Source organism: Ambystoma mexicanum, chromosome 9 (assembly GCF_040938575.1).
Source record: "Ambystoma mexicanum isolate Mex_15411 chromosome 9, UKY_AmexF1_1, whole genome shotgun sequence".
Lineage (NCBI taxonomy): Eukaryota > Metazoa > Chordata > Amphibia > Caudata > Ambystomatidae > Ambystoma > Ambystoma mexicanum.
Window position 1 is genome coordinate 1,137,447,516 of NC_090931.1, and position 18,854 is coordinate 1,137,466,369.

The window sequence follows — 18,854 nt, forward strand, 5'->3', positions numbered from 1 at the left end:
CTATTACCACTCGAGAACTATTCCAACTCTGCTCTTATATTTCTAAGGGATCTTCCTATCCCAAGACGTCCGTCCGCTCTGACGTCTTGCCTACCTTTCAGAACTTGATCACTTCCATACATTCTTAATACATTTTCTACCTTCGTATGTTTTGTTGCACTCGCCACTAACGTACACTACTCTTCCCGATTTTTTTGTTTACAATAGTGACGTCACCTGACGCCACTGTGCCGTGACGTCATAGTCAAGCGCCATTACTTCAGTGTGCCGCCCGGTACTCTTACTACGAGCACGGGAACGGACACGCCATTTCTCCTTTCTTGCTGGACTGAGAAGGTAAGCAGATCCTCCTCTGCACTACCTTGCTTCCTTAAACTACACGATCGGGCTCTAATGCCTTTTTCTACACATTTTAAACATTAGAGTATGACCCAGACGACTGAGAAGTCACAGCATCTCATGTTCTGCCGGATCCTCCGGGTTGAGATTGTTGCCATTCTACCTTCACGGTGACTTCTTTCCTTACCATAAGGGTAAGCACAAAAACCTTTTGAGACTAATATTCTTTTGTAAAGATACAGCCCGCCTCATATCTCGCAACATGAATAATCATTGATTAATAGCCCTCCATTTATGAATGAACCACTCTTTCTCTTGTCAACTACCGACAATGATATCTCCCACTTGAATGCCTCTATTACACCGCCATTTGGCGGTCAGACCCTTGAATGCCTTTTAAAAAAAGAATATATAGAATATCTACTACTTGAAACTTTGCATTTGGTATATTGATTGTTGGACACACCTGATTGTCTAGGATAGAATAGACCGAACAACTTTATAGTTGAATAACTGAGTGAATATGTTTACTTTAATGATATTTACCTAAGCCAGCAGTACATTGGGTTCTTTCCTGATGAGAATGCATGTGAATACAATATTTTGAATTATGATTGACTTTGACTATATATTATCATATAGATAATTACATGTTTTGTTGAAATTTCCCTTTAGATGTGATAAATTTTGTTCAATATGCCCCTGAAGAAGAGGTGAACTTCTCGAAACGCGTTGGGCCAACTATGAATTATTGAAAATTAAAGAAACTGGAAATACCTACAATTTATGTGTGGAGGTTCTTCATTGAATACTAAAATTTTTTTTTGTGTTTTAAACTAAATAATAAGTATTGCAAAGTATGTACACACATATTTGGTGTATCTAAGTCATATTAATAATTAGGCTCTATTTGAGCTAGTGAAAGTGTGCAGGGGACAGGAGTTCCTCTATTAGGAACTTACTTTGTTTTGGGGCTTTAACTCCTCATTTTATATTTTTCTTCCCTTTTTTAAAGAACAGAAAATCATGATGGCCTCTGAGACAGTCCTGAGTTGCTGTTCAAAAGAGATTCTGTACTTGATATTGACAGATCAGGTCTATGGTTTACATGGGATCATCTGAAGGCATTGTTGAACTGTTGCAAAGACATAGATTCCTATGTCTGTCATTTTTCCATTTCGATTTTGCAAGTCACCCATCCCCGACATCTCTACAGCACTTGTGTTCGTGAAAGCATCCTCTTTTGGTGGGAGTCTCTTTGCATTCTATCATTGTTCTGCAGACTTTTGGACAGGTTGTTTGCTGAAGGGAATGCTCCTCAAATTAACATACCCTACCACAATCTTCCCTAACCCTTCCCTTGCCAGGTGCAGTACCTGTCCTCTAGAGCCATAATATTGGCAGGCAAGCTGTTCACCCTTTTCCCCTGATAAGAAATCTGTTGATTTATTTCTTTTTTTCCCCATCACTAATATCCATGAAGAGGAATTAACTGCACCTTTGCACTTTGCCACAGTGTGGCTCTAGACGGAAACTGTGTTGCCCATGTGCAGTGTTTGCCCCTAGTCCAGTATATATGTGAAGAGACGTTTTCAAATACTACATCTGCCAATGCATTTTTGGAATTGTCTCTGCATTTTGTTTTATTTGGTAGAGCACTGTTGGGGTCTGGCAGTAGACCAATACCGATAAGAATGGCGACACGTTGTAATATTACTTGGGATTTGAAATGCACTCTTTCCTTTGTCCGTGCCGCATAGAGAAATTTGTATTCTAACTGCGGCTCCCCCCACCAGAGGTTGACCAAGTCAAGTGGGGTGCGAAGAAGTAGACATTGGGGGTAATCCAAGCAAGGAATGCCTGTGTGTAGTAAGCCGCCTTTCGTGAGTGAAGACGGTGGCTGCCTAGTTACCTTGCCCTCTCCTCCTTCCTCTTCTGCCCCTCCCTCAGGATCCTGCTAAACCTCTGCAGGGCATACCTCCGATTTGTACCCCTCCCCGGAAGTCTTTCAAGGTGGGCAACCTTCTCCATATTGCCACTCTCAACTCTCGCTCGGCTGTCAAACACTTCTGACATCTGCCGCCTCCTTGAAGAACTCCACCTCAATGTCCTCGGTCTCACCGAGACATGGTTCACGGCCAGCTCTGTCACAAGCTTTGGCACTCTCCTCCCTGTTGGCTACAAGATCCTCTCCGCGCCCAGATCTAACCGTCCCGGTGGGGGTGAAGCCTTTATCTTCCAGGGGTGGATTCCTGCCTCTGTGATCCCTATGCAGGTTTTCCCTCTCTCCTGGCCACTCTCTCACTATTGGTACTATCTATCGGCCACCTGGTCAGACTACCTCTTTCCTCTGCGAGTGGACTGACCTCTGCTCCTCTCTCCTGGCCTCAACCACGCAACTCCTCCTCCTTGGAGACCTCAATATCCACCTGAATGCTCCCTATCCCCCCTCTGGAATCTTTTGCGACCTCTGTGACTCTCTCGATTTCTATTCTTCTCTCTGGCCTGACTCACTCTGGATGTTCTCATCTCCTCTGACCTAACCCTCTCACCACTCCTCTCTCCTAGAGCGATCACTTTCTCCTTTCCTCCCATCTCTCCCTCTCTCCCCCACAGGACAATCCAGCTCCAGCACTGTCACCTACCTTCTCAGTCACCCGGCCCATGAAACGTGTGTCAGTTGAGGCTTTCGCTGCCACTTTCTCTCCCCCATCCTCCACCTCTGGCTGACTCTCATCCTGATAAAGCCAAGCTCCCCTCTTGCTATCTCTGATACTCTCGATGTTCTTGCCCCTGTCATGAGGATCCGCTTGAAGCCCAAAGCCAAGTGCAACCCTTGGTACGACTCTGACCTAGTCACCCTTAAACGCAAGTGCAGGGTGGCTGAGAGGAAATGAAGGGCATCCTGTACATCCTCTTATAAACTGGCCTGCTGCCTGCTCCAAAGGCAATACCGGCTCTTTTTGCACTGAAAAGAGCCCCCGTCCAAGCCTGCGTCTCTGCGGCAACTAACAACTTGGCCGAACTCTTTAAAATCTGCAAGGAGCTGGACAATCCTGCTGCAGTCTCTACTTCTCCTGTCCCCTCCCAGACCCTCTGCACGGCTCTGGCTTCTCATTTCATCTCTAAAACCGAGGACATCCTGTCCAGCCTCTCATCCTCTCCTCCTCTTCCCACTTCTGTTTACACTACCTCCGGCCCCCCTGAAGACGCTTCTACTCCCTCTTTCTCTTCCTTTCCTCTGTTCTCCCCTGACAAGCTTTCTAGATAAGTCTGATCTATGAAAGCCTTATCAAAACAGGTTCTTCCCTGTTCGTCCAAAACCATCAAGGACCATATTGACACCCTCGCTCCTGCCGTGGCCAACTTCTGCAACCACTCCTTTGCCACTGGAGCCTTCCCCTCCCCCTGAAGCATTCTTCTGTGAGCCCCCTCTTCTCAAGAAACCCTCAGCCGACCCCTCCTGCCCAGCTAACTATCGCCCGATCTATATCACTCCTTTCCTGGCAAACTCTGGAAAAGCTGGCCATCTCCCAGTTTAACCTGCACGCTGATTCTGTTGGTTGCCTCCACGATCATCAGTCTGGCTTCAGAGCAGCCGGAAGCACGGAAACTGCTCTCCTGAACATCCGTGAAGACCTGCTCTCCAACCTTGAATCTAATTTCCCCTCTGTCCTCATACTACCTGATCTCTCTTTTGCCTTTGACATGTTCAACCATGCCATCCTGCTCAACCGCCTCTGCGATAACCTGGGTATCACTGATCAGGCCCTGGCCTGGCTGCCTCTTTCCTCTCCAACCGACTCTCCCAGGTCCAACTTCGGTCCTTCCTTTCCTCTATCTCACTTTCCCCTTGTGGTGTTCCCCAGGGGTCTAACCTCTCTCCCTTGCTTTTCAGCCAATACCTGGCACCCCTCGCCCACCCCATTGCTGCTCTCTGCTCCAACTTTCAGTGCTCTGCCGATGACACTAGTTTTCAGGCTCCCCTCTTTCCAACTCTTCTCCCTCTCTCATCTCTGACTGTCTGCAATACAGAAGGGGTGTGCCGCCAACGACCTCTAGCTTAATGCCAGTAAGAGACAGATCGTCCTCATTGGCACTCCTGCACCTTCCTTTCCTGTCGCTCTCTGGCCGGCCTCCCTTATCCCTCTTCCTGTTCCCAGCTGTGAGGCTAAGAACCTTGGGATCATCTTCGACTCCACGCTTTGCTTTTCTCCACACATCTGACGTCTCTAAGAAGTCAAACTACCAACTGCACCTCCTCAGAGGTATTCTTCCTTTCCTTTCCTTAACCCAGAAACTCGCTTTCTCTAGAGCTCTGGTTCTCTCTAGGCTATACTACTGAACAGCCTCTTTCTAAATCTGCTTGCTACTACTCACCGCCTGCTTCAACTCATCCAGAACAGGACTGCAAGACTTGTCCTTGGCCTCAAGCCCAGGGGTCGTATCTCTCCAGCCCTGAAATCTCTTCATTGACTCCCAGTGGCTGCAAGGATTAAGCTCAAGACCCTCTGCATTGTCCACAAGGCCTTCTGAGGCCTGGGTCCGCAATACTGTCAATTCCCACTTGTGAAATACCTTCTTACTCGAGCTCTTCGCTCCTCCACCTCCCTCAGGGTCAGTCACTTCTCCAAGCAATGAGTTGGTGGTAGATCTTTCTTCGGCTGGGGCCTCCCTCTGGAACAGCCTCCCTGCCTCTCTGAAACTTGAGGAGAACCATTTTCGGTACCATAAGCACCTCTAGACCTTCTCTCTTCCTCTCCCTGCTGATCTGTCGATTTCTGCACTGGGCACCTGGCTACCGTCTGAATTTGGGCCCAGATCTCTGCCCACCCAGCTGCTTACCCGCACTGCTCCTGGCAACCCCTGCACTTGGGTCTGTATCTGCAACCCTACTGACCCCTTACCTGCACTTATTAGACACCCGTTGTCTGCGCTTAATTCTTGCTCTTGCCACCGTCTGGCCGCACTACTTGCTATTTTGATCACATGTTCAGCACTTTCCTCTCCTCCCCTTGCACTTTCCCCCTTCCCTCTCCTCTACACTTGCACGTTCTCAAGGTCACTGTGCCTAGTAAGATCGTTGTTTTCCTATATCATAATCATATATCATATGTGCTGTAGTCAGTGAAATAGATGGGGGAGGCCTTACATTGCACACTGGCCTTCGCGTGTGATGGACAAGTGTGCTCCCATTATGGGCATTCAACTGCCATGACAAGTGTCCGTCAACAATCTTTCTTATATGCAGGCTTGGAAAATGTGTTCTTTTTAATATTCAGAACACTCAATTCAGAGAGGTCTGTTCAGTTTGCATGTGCAGGTATCTCATGGGACATTACTTCAGCTGTGTTTACAGGACTATAGCCAGGATATACTCCTATGCCCTTTTCCCCTAATGAGTATAGAAGTAAGGTGTACACAACTTTGTATTTTGCTGATCTCTGGTCAAGAATCCCAAAATGGATGCCCTGGGACCAAAAGCTGGGAAGCAAGCCCTGTACCTGATTTACAAATTGTACAGTAAGCACATATCATAGCAATTCAAATTGAGGTCTGGAACTTGCTCCTCTTAGGATGGTTTTGTACTACAACTACCATGACCCCAAACCATTGACCATGCTGTCTGTGGCTGATGGGACCTGTGGCCAAAAACATATTGAGAGTCGTGGTTGTATATCCATGATTGATAGGGTGGCAAGAAAACCTCTCCCTAATGCCAGAGTTTGTTTTTGATGATTGCAGGTATGCTCTTTCATTTGTGAATGTGATGACCCCAAATAGTGGCATATTCTGCTATGCAGCAACCGTAAATCTGTAATTGAAGCAGGACGGAAATGGCATTATTGGACTTAAAAATCCAAATGAACAATCTAAGGGACAATGGGAAACTAGCTGTGCTTCTTCTCTTAGACCTCTCTGCTGCCTTCGAGCTGGTGGATCACAATATTCTATGTGCACACCTTTCATCAGCAGCTAACTTCTCCACCAATGCCACACTCTGGATAAAATCTTTCCTCAGTGACAGAACTATGAAAGTATTCTCCCCTTAAACCAAGGCACCCCCCACCCCAGTTACTTGTGGAGTGCCACAAGGCTCCTGTGTGACCCCCACTCTGTACAATATCTTCACAGAGCCACTCTTTGACCTCCTGGACGACCTGGGTGTCATCTACACCAACTACACAGATGACACTCCGGTCCTCATACCGATCTCAGGAGATCACGACACTGACACAGCCACCATCAACACCATCTTCTGAGCCATCCAAGACTTAATAGCACAGCGCGGCCCTTGCTTGAACGATATGACCGAGCTGCTCATCGTCGGATCCCAACTCAAAATCGCCAAACTTAATCACCTCTTTAAGTCTTTCATCATAGACACTCAATTAAAGTCGCTAACTAGGTTAAAACGCTCAGCTTCCACCTAGACTTCTCACTCAACCTTAACAAACCTCTAAATGCCACCGCATACACATGTAAACTCATTCGATCCTGCAGAAAATTCCTCTCCCCTGACAGTTGCCTCACTCTGGCTAGAGCACTAGTCCTCACATGTCTTGACTCCTGCAAGGCTCTCTATGCAGGCACAATGAAACAAAATATCACAAAGCTGCAGGTCCTACAAAACAACGCCTTCAGGGCTGCACTCAAGGTCTCCAGATCTGCACACATCTCAGACACTAGACATGAGCAACACTGGCTACCAGTACAGGAACGCACCTTCAAGTCACTTAACCTCACACACAAATTTCTTCACCAGATGGCACCTGTCTACCTGGCCAACAGCTTTACGCTAAATTAACACTCCAGACCCACCCGAGCAGCCTATCAGCACCACCTCGCCACTCCCAGATTCAAGCTTCAAAAGGCAGGTGGTAGCAGCTTCCCCACATTTGTCCGCAAACTGTGGAACTCTCCATCTTCACTCGGAGCCCAATACTCCTTCTGGATTTTCAGGGAACAAAACACACCTTTTCACCAATGCTTAAGACTCCATGACACACATCTTGTCTAGATATACTCCACTCACAATGCTATTGAATACTTTTTATGTTAATTGTCATTCTTAGTCTATTTGCAAAGTCACTTATTTACTGTCTCTGTTCTGTATTTTCTGTGCAACTACTGTAACTTATCCAATGTAAGTAAGTGCCCAGATGCCTTTGGGCTCGGTGTGCTATACAAGTTTCTAAATAAATAAATACATTGGGAAGGACCATGCTAATCTTGTACTCTGACAGAACAGAAACTATGGGCCTCATTACACGGTAGGCGGTAACCATGGCGCTATTAGCGCCATGGTTGCCGCCGGTACCGTACCGAGTCCGCCATGGTGAATGGCGGAATTACCGCCACATTCCAAGGTGTGTGGGGGCGGTAATTCCCCATTCACCATGGCACTTCCCCATTCCCATTTGAGCCCCTATAGGGCTCAATGGGAATGGGGAAGGCGGCAATTACGGTACTGCAAATTGCGGTACCGTAATTGCCTCCAAGGTCCCTTTGCGGGCCCGTTCCTTAACGGCTGGTAAAACCATCCATTGAGGTCGGGTCCCGCAAAGGGACCTCGTAGTAAGGCGGTAAGGGTTTACCGGTACCGGTACCCTTACCAGTAACGGTAAACCCTTACCGCATTACGTGTAATGAGGCCCTATGTCTGAGAACTCGGCTCTTAATCAGTAAACATTATTTTCTCACTTTTAGTGTTGCATTGTTCATGGTAATAAAGATTAATTTGGATTTCTTTAAAATCCCGTTGTATATAATTATTCAGTTTTTAATGTTGCGTTGAATGTACATGGCAATAGATTGCCTGCTTTTCACCCTTCTAACTCAATTTATAACCACAGGCACTGGCTTTTAGCTGCAGCAAAATACAGATCAAGATGTTGCTTGGTAATTGTGTAATGTCTTTGGGGGAAGAGGCACAGCAATTGCAATGACCAAGATCAATTTCCTGGGACTCCAAAGTGAAGGAGCCAGAAAGGAGGTGCACAGACTGTGGTTCCTGGCACACAATTACCCAGTAATTGGGGTCCCACTAAAAAGCCATTCTCAAGTTTATGGCAGTGGAGCAGCTTAGTTAGGTGTGAATGTGCCCCTCTTATAAGAGCATTCCAAGGTCGGGAGCGGAGAGAATTCACGTGTGCAGCTAGATAGCAAGAGACAAAAAGTGTGTGCTGTTACCTCAGCCACGGCCTAATTTAGCAAACATCCAAGAATGTTGCTCAATGTGGTGTCCGGGGGCCTGCGGCATGTGGGAAGTGGACACTCTGCTGTCCCATACATGCAGTGTTGTAAAGCGATTGTCTCTTTGTGGCTGAGTGCATTATTAGTTTGTAGCTAAGTGCACTATGATATATTGGGGTGGGTTGAAGCTTGCTCGTTCTTCAACAGGATTCTTCTGGTGCGAGGACAGGGATTGATACCCACCTCCACCAACACCTTTTGAAATGTTTTTAGGTGCTTTTGTTTGATGTCCGAAAGCAACTACAATATAAAAAAGAAAATAATACATTGCAAGGTATCCTCAACTGAGGGAGGGAGGTGAATGAGGGGACAGCAGATTTAGTCGAACCCCGCATTTAAGCATGGTAGCCTAGTGTAGTGGCATAGAAAGTTCCTGGAGAAGTCTACTGTACAGTCTATTGTTTCTTGGTAAATCAAAAATTAAAATGGTACTTTATACATTCGGCATGTGTTAATGTACAAATTGATGAATATTTTTTGTAAAACTTATTTTGGTGCTTTTGTTTTGATGTCAACATGTTAAAATACAAAACGGAATACAAAAATAACAAACTCTATACTAGAATTGGGGGGCAAATCAAAACCAGGAAGCATACATACAATATAATGCATACAGTATACTCTCCGTGAATGCTGCAGATGTAAAATCTATGAATTTATGAATGGATTAAGATCAATAGTGGTGGGCATATTGAATCCTGAGACCCAGTTGATTGAGGCATTACCCTTTTGATGAGGCTCACACCAGGTTCGAGTGCTGGCCCCAGTGTCTCACAGTTCTAACAAGTAGACGCTCAATCCCACAACCATTGTTGCTACAGACGGCAACTGGCATCTGAAAGCCTATGTACTTGAAAGGATGCCTAGGTCAAATTCTCCCCCATGCGCATTACCCCTGTGGCCCAGGCCAGTGCGTAAAGGAGCAAGTGCTCCCACCGCTTTGGGCACAAGGAGTCACCTAGTGGTGAAATGATAAACAACATCTCAAAGTATGTACATGGTCAATATTGAAGATAAATTGTGGTAAAACCAGTGCTTTTAACAAGAAAAATAGCAATCCGTACAAAACGCACTGTCCGGTACTGTAAGCTGTAGTTGGAGAAGGGGGTATGCTGGACACAGCCAGCACCCCATTTCTATTGCGGCCTGGTTCTAAACCTAATGGGACTGAACCTTTCAAGATCTGCAGGGAACTAGCCATCCCTTCTGCAATCTCCTCCTCCCCTTCTCCTTTCCCGGCCCTCTGCAACGCACTGGCCACACACTTCACCACCAAAACTCAGGACATCGTGAACACCCTTGCTAGCCACCCTCCCAACCCATCCCCCACCCCCTTGCCTCCCTTGGCCCCTCACCCTCCTTCTTTCTCTTTCTCTTCCTTCACCCCTGAAGACGTTACCAGAGGTCTTCACTCAATGAGGGTCTCTTGTTTCCCCGTCCTCCTCCAGAACCATCAAGGATAACATTGGCTCCCTTGCCCACGAACTCGCTGATTTCTGCAATCACTCTTCTGACACTGGATCTTTCCCCTCCTCCCTTAAGCACTCTCTTGTGACCCTTTCTTGAAAAAAACTTCAGCAGACCCTACCTGCCCTGCCAACTACTGCCCTTTTTCCATCACCCCCTTCATGGGGAAGCTGTTGGAGAAGTTGGCGTTGCCCCAAATCAACTTACACAGCAAACTTGTTGGTCTCCACGGCCATCAATCTGGATGCTGAGCATCCAGAGGCACGGAAACTGTTCTTCTGAACACCTGTGAAAAACTGCTTGTATCTTTGGACTCCAACTGCCCCGCTGTCCTCATCCTTCTCCATCAATCCCCTGCATTTGACACAGTTAACCATTCCATCCTCATGCAAAGGCTCCATTATACACTTGTTCTTTCGGAATGGGCACTGGACTGGCTGACATCCTTGGGCACCTTCTACTCTCCTCCTTCTCCAGCTGCAGTGTTCCCCAGGGTTCTATCCTCTCCCGTAGCTCTTTAACATTTACCTTGCTCGGCTTGCACGCCTCATCTTCTCCTTCTGCGATTTCCAGTGTTACGCAGATGACACACAGCACTTTTTCAAATTTCATGCTCACCCTCTTGCACCCTCCATCAACCCTGACTGGCTTATCAGCCATCCAATCCTGGTGCACCTCCAACGATCTGTCTCAACGGCTGTAAAACTGAGACCCTTGTTCCCTCCTTCTTCCCTTCACTCTGACCTTCCTCTCTGGGCTCTCCCCCTGCTCTTTCTTCTGAAGCCGGAAACCTTGGTGTCCTCTTCGACTCCTCTCTCTCCTTCCTGCCTCACACTCAGGACATTGCCAAGAAGTCCCAGTTTCAGCTCTTCCTTCTTAAAGAATTCTCCCTTTTCTCACTTTTCCCCCCAGATGCTCAATGTTACCCGAGTCCTGGTTCTCTCTAGGCTTGACTATTGCAATAGCCTCCTCCGGAATCTACCTTCTTCCACTCTGCGACCCCTCCAGCTAATCCAGAATAGGGCAGCAAGACTTATCCTTAGCCTTAAGCCCAGGGACTGCATCTCTCCTGCCCTAAAAGTCTTCATTGGCTCCCAGTTGCTGCCTGGATTAAATTCAGATCCCTCTGCATCATCCACAAGACTGTCTGGGCCCGGGGACCACACTATCTTCAACTTTATCTTACTAAATACTGTTACTCTAGACCACTTCAGTCCTCTGGCCAACTCTTTGTGTGTAAAGCGTTTTGCTAAACAGAGGGTAGGTGGTTGATCGCCTTCCTCAGCTGGCTCCCTCCTCTGGAACAGCTTCCCCCTGTCTCTGCGCCTTCAGCAGGACTTTCTTAAATTGCGGAAGCACCTCAAAACCTTACCTTGTCACCTCCTCCTGCCCATCTTCTCTTCTCTGCTAATCCCATAGTTGCTGCGATTGGTGTCTGGGGTCCTTATGCATCCTCGGTCCTCTGACCCCCCACACCCAATCAGCCTAGCTCCTGTCTTCCCTCTGCACCTGCCTTGGCAAACCCTCCGCCCTGGAGGATCGCGCTTGACTCCTAACGTGGCCCTTGGCCATGTAGCACTCAACAACTCAAGCACTTCATCTGTTGCTCACCCATGAGCCCAGGCTCCCCAGCACTTACTCTATCTGCCCTTTACTTGCCGCAATTGCACGTTCTGTATACTCACAATGCATAGTAGGTTTGTCCCTCCGCCTTTTCCCTCCACTGCTCTTATTAATTATTGTGTTATGTAATACATTCCACTTCCTTGTCCCCCCACACCCTTGCCCTGTGCGCTTTGAAGCTGTATTTTACTTGCTGTATAAGTGCCTAACAAGCAAACAATAAATAAATAAATACATAAACCTGGGACATGGTTGTAGGCACAGCGTTTGCCTTGTTGGACTTAATCAAGGAGGATATTTTTTTAATTGAGGGTTTCACTAGGTCCATGATATTGGAGTATGGGAGAGCAAAGCCTTACAGCATGAGCCTTCTAGATTTCAGGGAAGTTGGCAGATGGGATTGCCTAATGAATAGATCTTTAAGTTCTTCTACTTTGCAAAACATTTCATACCAGTAGAAATACAAGCATGCTCTCACAAAAGTGGTTTGTTTAATATTTCATTTTCTATTCATTAAGGCCTCTTGCAAACAAATGACAAAATAGCTCTCAAGGAAATCACAAGACAACTGAGTCTGGAAAATGTGGTTGGAGATAAAGTATTTGTGAGTATATGTATTTATTATCCATGATTTTTAATACAGAGGTTTCAGATTTTTTCGATCATCATGCACGTTTTTCACATGAGATTAAATAGTAATTCAACATCTTGCAATAACTTTGTGTTCTGATATGTTGGCTTTTATGTGATGTGATTTTTTTTTTTAACACAAAATAAAATGTATTTCCATTTTTACTTTGACACCCATTATCACCTTCTAATTTTGGCTGTAAAAAATTAAAACGCACATCTAGTTTTTTTCTGCATTTATTTTGTCTGCCTATTTACACACTGCCAGTTCTCACATGCCTACTAACACCCACTGGAAGTCCCCACATAGCCAGTATTATACCCCGCAGAAACATAGTACACCACCTCCTCTTCCCCTGCAGCCCTTCCTAGTAACACCCGCTCTACCAATCATGCGACATGACTGTGGATGGCTTTTCCTAAGGAGTCGACCACGGGAGACCCAATGCCTGGCAGGGCCTGCTGCTGGTAGTCTTCGTCGAAACCATACTACATTGAGACTTGAAGTCATGTTGAACGACATCCAATGTTTTACTATTCGTGAGTGTTGGATGGCAGATACTTTTGCCTAATGGACACTTGGCACATGTCCTTGAAACTAAAGAAATAATGAATATCATAAATGTTAAACATAAATAAGGACAAAGGTATTGCATCTGCTTTTGGGTAAGAGTAGATGGTGGCTTTAATCTGTGCTTTGTAGCGTGTAAATCTTCATTCTGTTTTTGTGCTGTGACAGGCATTTATTTTTCATACAAAAGCCAACAAACAAGGAGTCAACATTCCTTTATAGACCAGATAAGGATCCTTGTAGACCACATAAGGATCCTCGGTTCACCTTTTGAGGGGCAACCAACATTCTGAGATGTTTTTTTTCTGTCTTTGTTGCCTTACTTAAATGCCTTTATTCCTTCATGTGTTGTTATCGTGATAAGAGGAAGTAACGCCTCAGGAATACTGCATTGCTTTGAAATAATGGTGTTGTGCAGTTCTGTATCTGGTTATGGGTCTCTTTTTAATTTTCAAGATCTGCTGTCAATTGTAATTGGTGCAATCCATCTCAATTAAACAAAGAACTTCAAAGTGCAATTTTTCTGTTTTGGCTAATTTGAAAATAAATTGGTTCCACAAGTTCATTGAGCGTATTACGGCCATCTATTTGTTTCTTTAGGGACAGAAAATGCTCATGGTTTTTTTAAAAAAAGATTTTTTAGGGGGTGTTACCCCCCCACCCCATGCCCCCTCCCACACTTATTTTTGCTATTGCCTATCCGCCCAAACCCTTATCTGCGCTTTCCCACCCCCCTGCTAAAATATTCGATGAGCACGTTAAAATGCCTGGGGATGAAGGCCGTCGTACCCTTAAGAAAATAGCCATTGCGATACCGGGGCCTCCAGATAAGAGCCATAAAAGGCCTTTTTACACACACAATCTGTGTAAATACACCTTTTATCTTTACATGCGTAACATGTGCGCACCATTTCAGAGCAGAGGGCAGGCAAATGACGGGTGACTTGAAATAAACCAGAACACATCCTTTGTTTGTTTTTTTTTTTTTTCCATGAAAAAAATTGCAGCCCATAATTGCAGTCCATAAAGCATTAGTAATCAGATGGAAAACTGTTACGAAGCACCCTTTCCAATTGTAACTAACAAATTATGCTTTTTCAGTGAATGCATGCTTGCGCAGCACACACATATTTTTTTTTGTAAGTTCCATGTGTAGTGTGCATTTATCAAAATGCATCTGTGGTATGTTCATACACATTAATGTATAGGCGAAGGTTTTCCAAAAATGTGATGCGCTGTTTGTAGCCAGACATCTGCTACACATTTGTTTTGTTTGTGTACTATTTTTTGTTTTGTTTTTCAGAACAGAGTACATTTACATACATTTTTATACATACAAATATATTGTATACATTATAAAAAGAGAGCTAAAAATACATTAAAACAAACACATTCTCATAATAAATGCATCATCAGTTCCAGATCTGTAATACATTTACTGCTTACATACTAAGGAAGACTACCCCGTTAAGCGTCATCTATACCAATAAGATCCATTTATACCTTGCTTTGATACCTTAGTTAATTCTGAAAAAATTACCATTAACATCCTAACCAAGGCAATGTTTAGTGAAACCTGAGAGCTAGTGTTGAGCCTGCTCCATAAGTCGTGGGTTAGAATCTGGGAAGTTAAATGGCCAAATCGCCCAAAACTTTGAATTCTCAGATCCTAAAAAAATTGACTACGCATCACAAGATGGAATAAAGTCTCAGCAGAACCCAGGCTGCACACTCTACAAGTTCACATTTCACTAGGGATGCCAAGCTTAGGACCAATTAACTCCAGAGTAGGGAGGCATTTTAATCTAAACTTGAGATACCAATACCAACATATTGCTGATGGAAATGGAACTAGATATAATCTTAGATCAGTTGGAGGTAGATCTAAAAGCTCCTTCCCAGAATAGAATTTCACTTTACCCAGATCTTGCAGATCCATCGCTCTGTCACAATTTTAGATGTTTCTTTTTCAAAATGCCATCAGGCTCTAAGCCATTCGGATCCACAACCTCCTGCATGTTATCACATGGCCTCTTGAATTTCTTCAAATAGAGGTGGGTTTATTTTGAGAGTAATGCCATCAGATAGAACCCAAGGGAAGATTTACCTGCGTGCTCCAAATTACCCAGTGGATAGAGGCTCCTCTTGATTTACTGCGACCACCAAGAGATCAATCCTAGTTCCAATCTGATGACACTAATTGGAACTGAGATCAGGAGCCCCAGATCTCGTTTTAGAATTTCAGACTCTAGGACATCAAAAAAATTCCTATTGCTAATATTCAACAATTCACAACCATACAGAATGATAGGAGACACTGTGGCTCTATAGAACTCAATAAATGGAATTAAAGAATAAGCGCACAGTTTACTCTTTATAACCTTCAGTAGTGAGGTACATGAACACATATTTTCATCCATTCATATGATGTTCACAATGTTTTTTGACTAATATTATAAAGCCCAAGTAGCAAATCGATTCAACTCTCTGGATTGGAATATTGTTTAGTTCCCATGTGAATTTGCTGTTTTTTCTGCGTTTTGTACTGACCATTACGAAAGATTTCCTAGGATTAATCTGCAAGTGATTTGCATTCCGATACTTTTCCACACCTGCAAGATGCCCTGGTAATCCCACCAGTTTGTAATCCATTGAAGTTAGATCATCAGCGTAAACAATGCAACTCACTTTCAGACCCGGCCACATGGGAACATAGGCGCCCCCCCCCTCCTACCCCTACTTTTAACCCAAAGATCAGCTAAGTATAAATTTAAATAAGGTTGGAGCTAACACACACCCTTGGAGTACTCCCCTATTAAGGTAGATATTTCTAGGTAGTTCACCCAGCATGTTTAATCTAACCATGGTAGAATTATTAGAATATAGCAGTTGGAATAAGTGAAGTAAGCCCATATCTATCCCCCAGCTAGACAATTTGGGCCATAGCAAAGAGATGTTAACGTTGTCAAAGGCTGAGGATAGATCTATTGTTGCCACAAAGAGTGATTGCCCCGGAACATGCCCAGTATCAGACAAACAGGCAGTCGGAGCCAATCCACTCACTACAGTGCCACTACCTCTCCTAAAGTCAATTTGTAGAGGGTTTAGGAGATTGACCCGCTCAGCCCACACCATTAATTCCCTAAGTAATAATGTTGCAAACATTTTTGATGTTGTATCAATCGATGAGATAGGTCGGTAACTGGAAGGATCTTTTCTATTACCCCTTTTGAAAATTGGGACAAGTACAGAAGTCATCCTCCAAGAATTCTGGCAGATGGAATCCCTAACAATGTGGGTAAACAGATAGTAGACAATGTCAGCCCAGAGTACAGGGTTGTTCTTAACAGTGCCATTTGTCACCCTGTCTGTACCAGACGCTTTTGCGTTTTTTAGTTTATTGATAATGAGCTCAATTTCTAGTTGGTGAAAAGAGGGGTGACCATGATAAGAAACTGGTAGTGATAGTGCTCAAGGCATTCACAGTGCTACACTCCGCCTCATATTTATCAGTAATCTACCCAAACGTCCTCCGAAACTCCATAGGATTGGGAGTAGGACTGATTATTGATTTCATTATTCAATGTCAACCAAATAGCACATGTATCCTGGCTAACAGTTTTACTCAATAGAGCTTGATTTTTCACTATACATTTTTGGTGTTGATGTCATTTGCACCAATTTCGGTACTGTTGTTTCACCACCTTTTCTCCTTCTCCTACCAGGTTTTAACCAGACTTGTAATCACATTTCGAGGGGATTGGGTCCTCCGACGTATTCCATATCTATGACAGTAATCACCACAGCTGTGCTGCTTTGGAAAATCTTTCGGCGTCTGCGTCCTGCGTCGATAAGCCGTCCTCGAGGACCTCCTCCGATGGCCGACGTCACTGGATATTATAAGTAGGACGCACGACGCCCGTAGCCTCAGTTCTGTTTTTTCCGCGAACGTGTTCGCTTCGGAGATCTCGACGCACCTCGACTCTTTGGAGTTTCTGTTCTTTCGGTTCTTCGAACCTGTTCGTTTGTGAAGTATTATCGAGATGTCTTCCTCTTCTTCCACCCCGCGTCCGGGCTTCAAGAAGTGTGGGGACTGCGGGTCCAAGATGTCGGTGACGGACTCGCACAACGCCTGCCTCTGGTGTCTCGGGGAGGCCCACGACACGGATGATTGTGTCGACTGCCAGTTGCTTACGTCTAAGGCCTTGCGGGAACAGAAGAAGAAGCTGTCGGTCGGTAAGGTGTCCAAGCCCCTGAAGGCGAGGTCCACTGGGCTTTTGACGGACGATTCGAGGGGCGACTCTCCGCATCATAGTCATAAGTTTAGGGGGTCTCGGTCCCGGAGTGGGTCCCGCCACTCCTCTGCCTCTTCGAGGCACTCCCGGAAGCGCAGTCATCTGTCGCCTTCCCCGTCCTCATCCGAGGACTCCGCCCGTCGGCGGGTTTCTTATCCCACCAAGCGTTCCTCCACGGAGGGCTGGGCTTCCTTCGGGAAGAAAATGTTGGCCATTCTTGAATCGCAGGGCTCCGGTCAGTCCGCGCCTCCGAGAGGGGTCCCCCGTGACCGTACTAGAGACACCGCTCGTACGCCTTCGGGCTCGGGTGGTCAGCACGATTCGCGGGAGATGTCCCGCTCGGACAAGGGGAATCGTTCTAGTCATGCCCGTTCCAGGTCCAGGTCCCGGTCCTCAACGCGCTCGAGCCCGTGTGCACCTGTGATGTCTTCGAAGAAGAAGCCGATGCCGGTGACGCCGAGGTCGTCGACGGACTCTCTCGAGGCTCTGCCTCCGAGGAAGTCATCGACGCCATCGGCGCCCAGGCTGTCGAAGGACACGCTCGGGGCTCCACCCTCGAGGCCTGTGTCGAAGCCGTTGATGCTGTCAGCGCCTCGTTCGACGCTGATTCACTCGATGCCGTTTCACTCAACGCCCTCGACGCCTTTCGAGGCTGTGATGTCGGAGGTACCCCGTGCCATGGGGGAACCCCCTAGAAAGGATCTGGCCAAGGCAAAACATGTCTTTCTCCCTTATTCAATGCCCACTTTCCAGCCTATGGAGTATATTTCCAAGGTGGAAGAGGGTTCTGAAGATGGGTTGGTTCCTGACACGGTACCAGATGAGATTCTTTCTGGTCATAGCCAAATTGAGGAACTGCGTCAGTCACTGCATGACGCCAGTGGTCTGGACACCTCTCCGGAGGTGGATTTCTGTATGCCTGAGCCTGGCACCCATGCTGAGTCATCATAGCGGCGCCTTATGTCGAGGGTCACGGACTACTTGGGGTGGTCGGTGCCCCCAGTTGATTTTGTGCAGGATGACCTGATGGATATCCTCGACCAAGGTCCACCCACTGACCCGGTACTGCCATTCCATATGGCTCTGCAAAGAAGGGTGGCAGCAGGTTGGACTGCTCTGGAGAGTCTCCCGGCAGTGGGCAAGTCTTTTCCGCGAAAATACCGTCCAGCCAGTAGTGACCCCTGCTACTTGACCACGCACCCCACTCCGGAGAGTTTGGTGGTGCAGGCCGCTACGGCCCCAGCAAAGCAGGTGTCGTATCCTACCATCCCTCCTGATAGGGACGACAAGCGTTTTGACGGCTGGGTGAAGAAACTGTTTTCTTCAGGGGGTATGGCTCTTCAGGCAGCCAACTCATATGTGCCTTGTCACGTTTCACGCACACTCGTGGAACTGTATTTCCTTAGCGGCTGAACATATTCCCGAAGGGGACGAACGGGATGGTTTTCTTGCTATTATTCAGGATGGCAAGGATGCCATGTGTGCGTCCGTTCAGTCGGGTTTGGACATGGCAGACTGTGTCAGCCGGTCCATGGCGGCGACCACCGTAATACGCAGGTTTGCGTGATTGAGGAAGTCGGGGTTTGCTCCTGATGTGCAAGCCAGGCTCCTCAACATGTCCTTGGATGGTGAACATCTCTTTGGCAGCAAGGCTGAAGAGAGCCTGGAGGGGT

General features: G+C 46.3%; 1 protein-coding gene across 4 annotated transcripts in view; it reads left to right on the plus strand.

The window, feature by feature from the left end:
- ORC4 (origin recognition complex subunit 4) overlaps positions 1–18,854 on the plus strand; it is a 1,582,358-nt gene that overhangs the window by 705,903 nt on the left and 857,601 nt on the right. For all 4 annotated transcript variants that reach the window (XM_069616510.1, XM_069616509.1, XM_069616512.1 and 1 more), the window contains one exon: positions 12,204–12,289. In XM_069616510.1, coding sequence (XP_069472611.1) covers positions 12,204–12,289 — 86 coding nt within the window. The remainder of the gene's footprint in view (positions 1–12,203; positions 12,290–18,854) is intronic.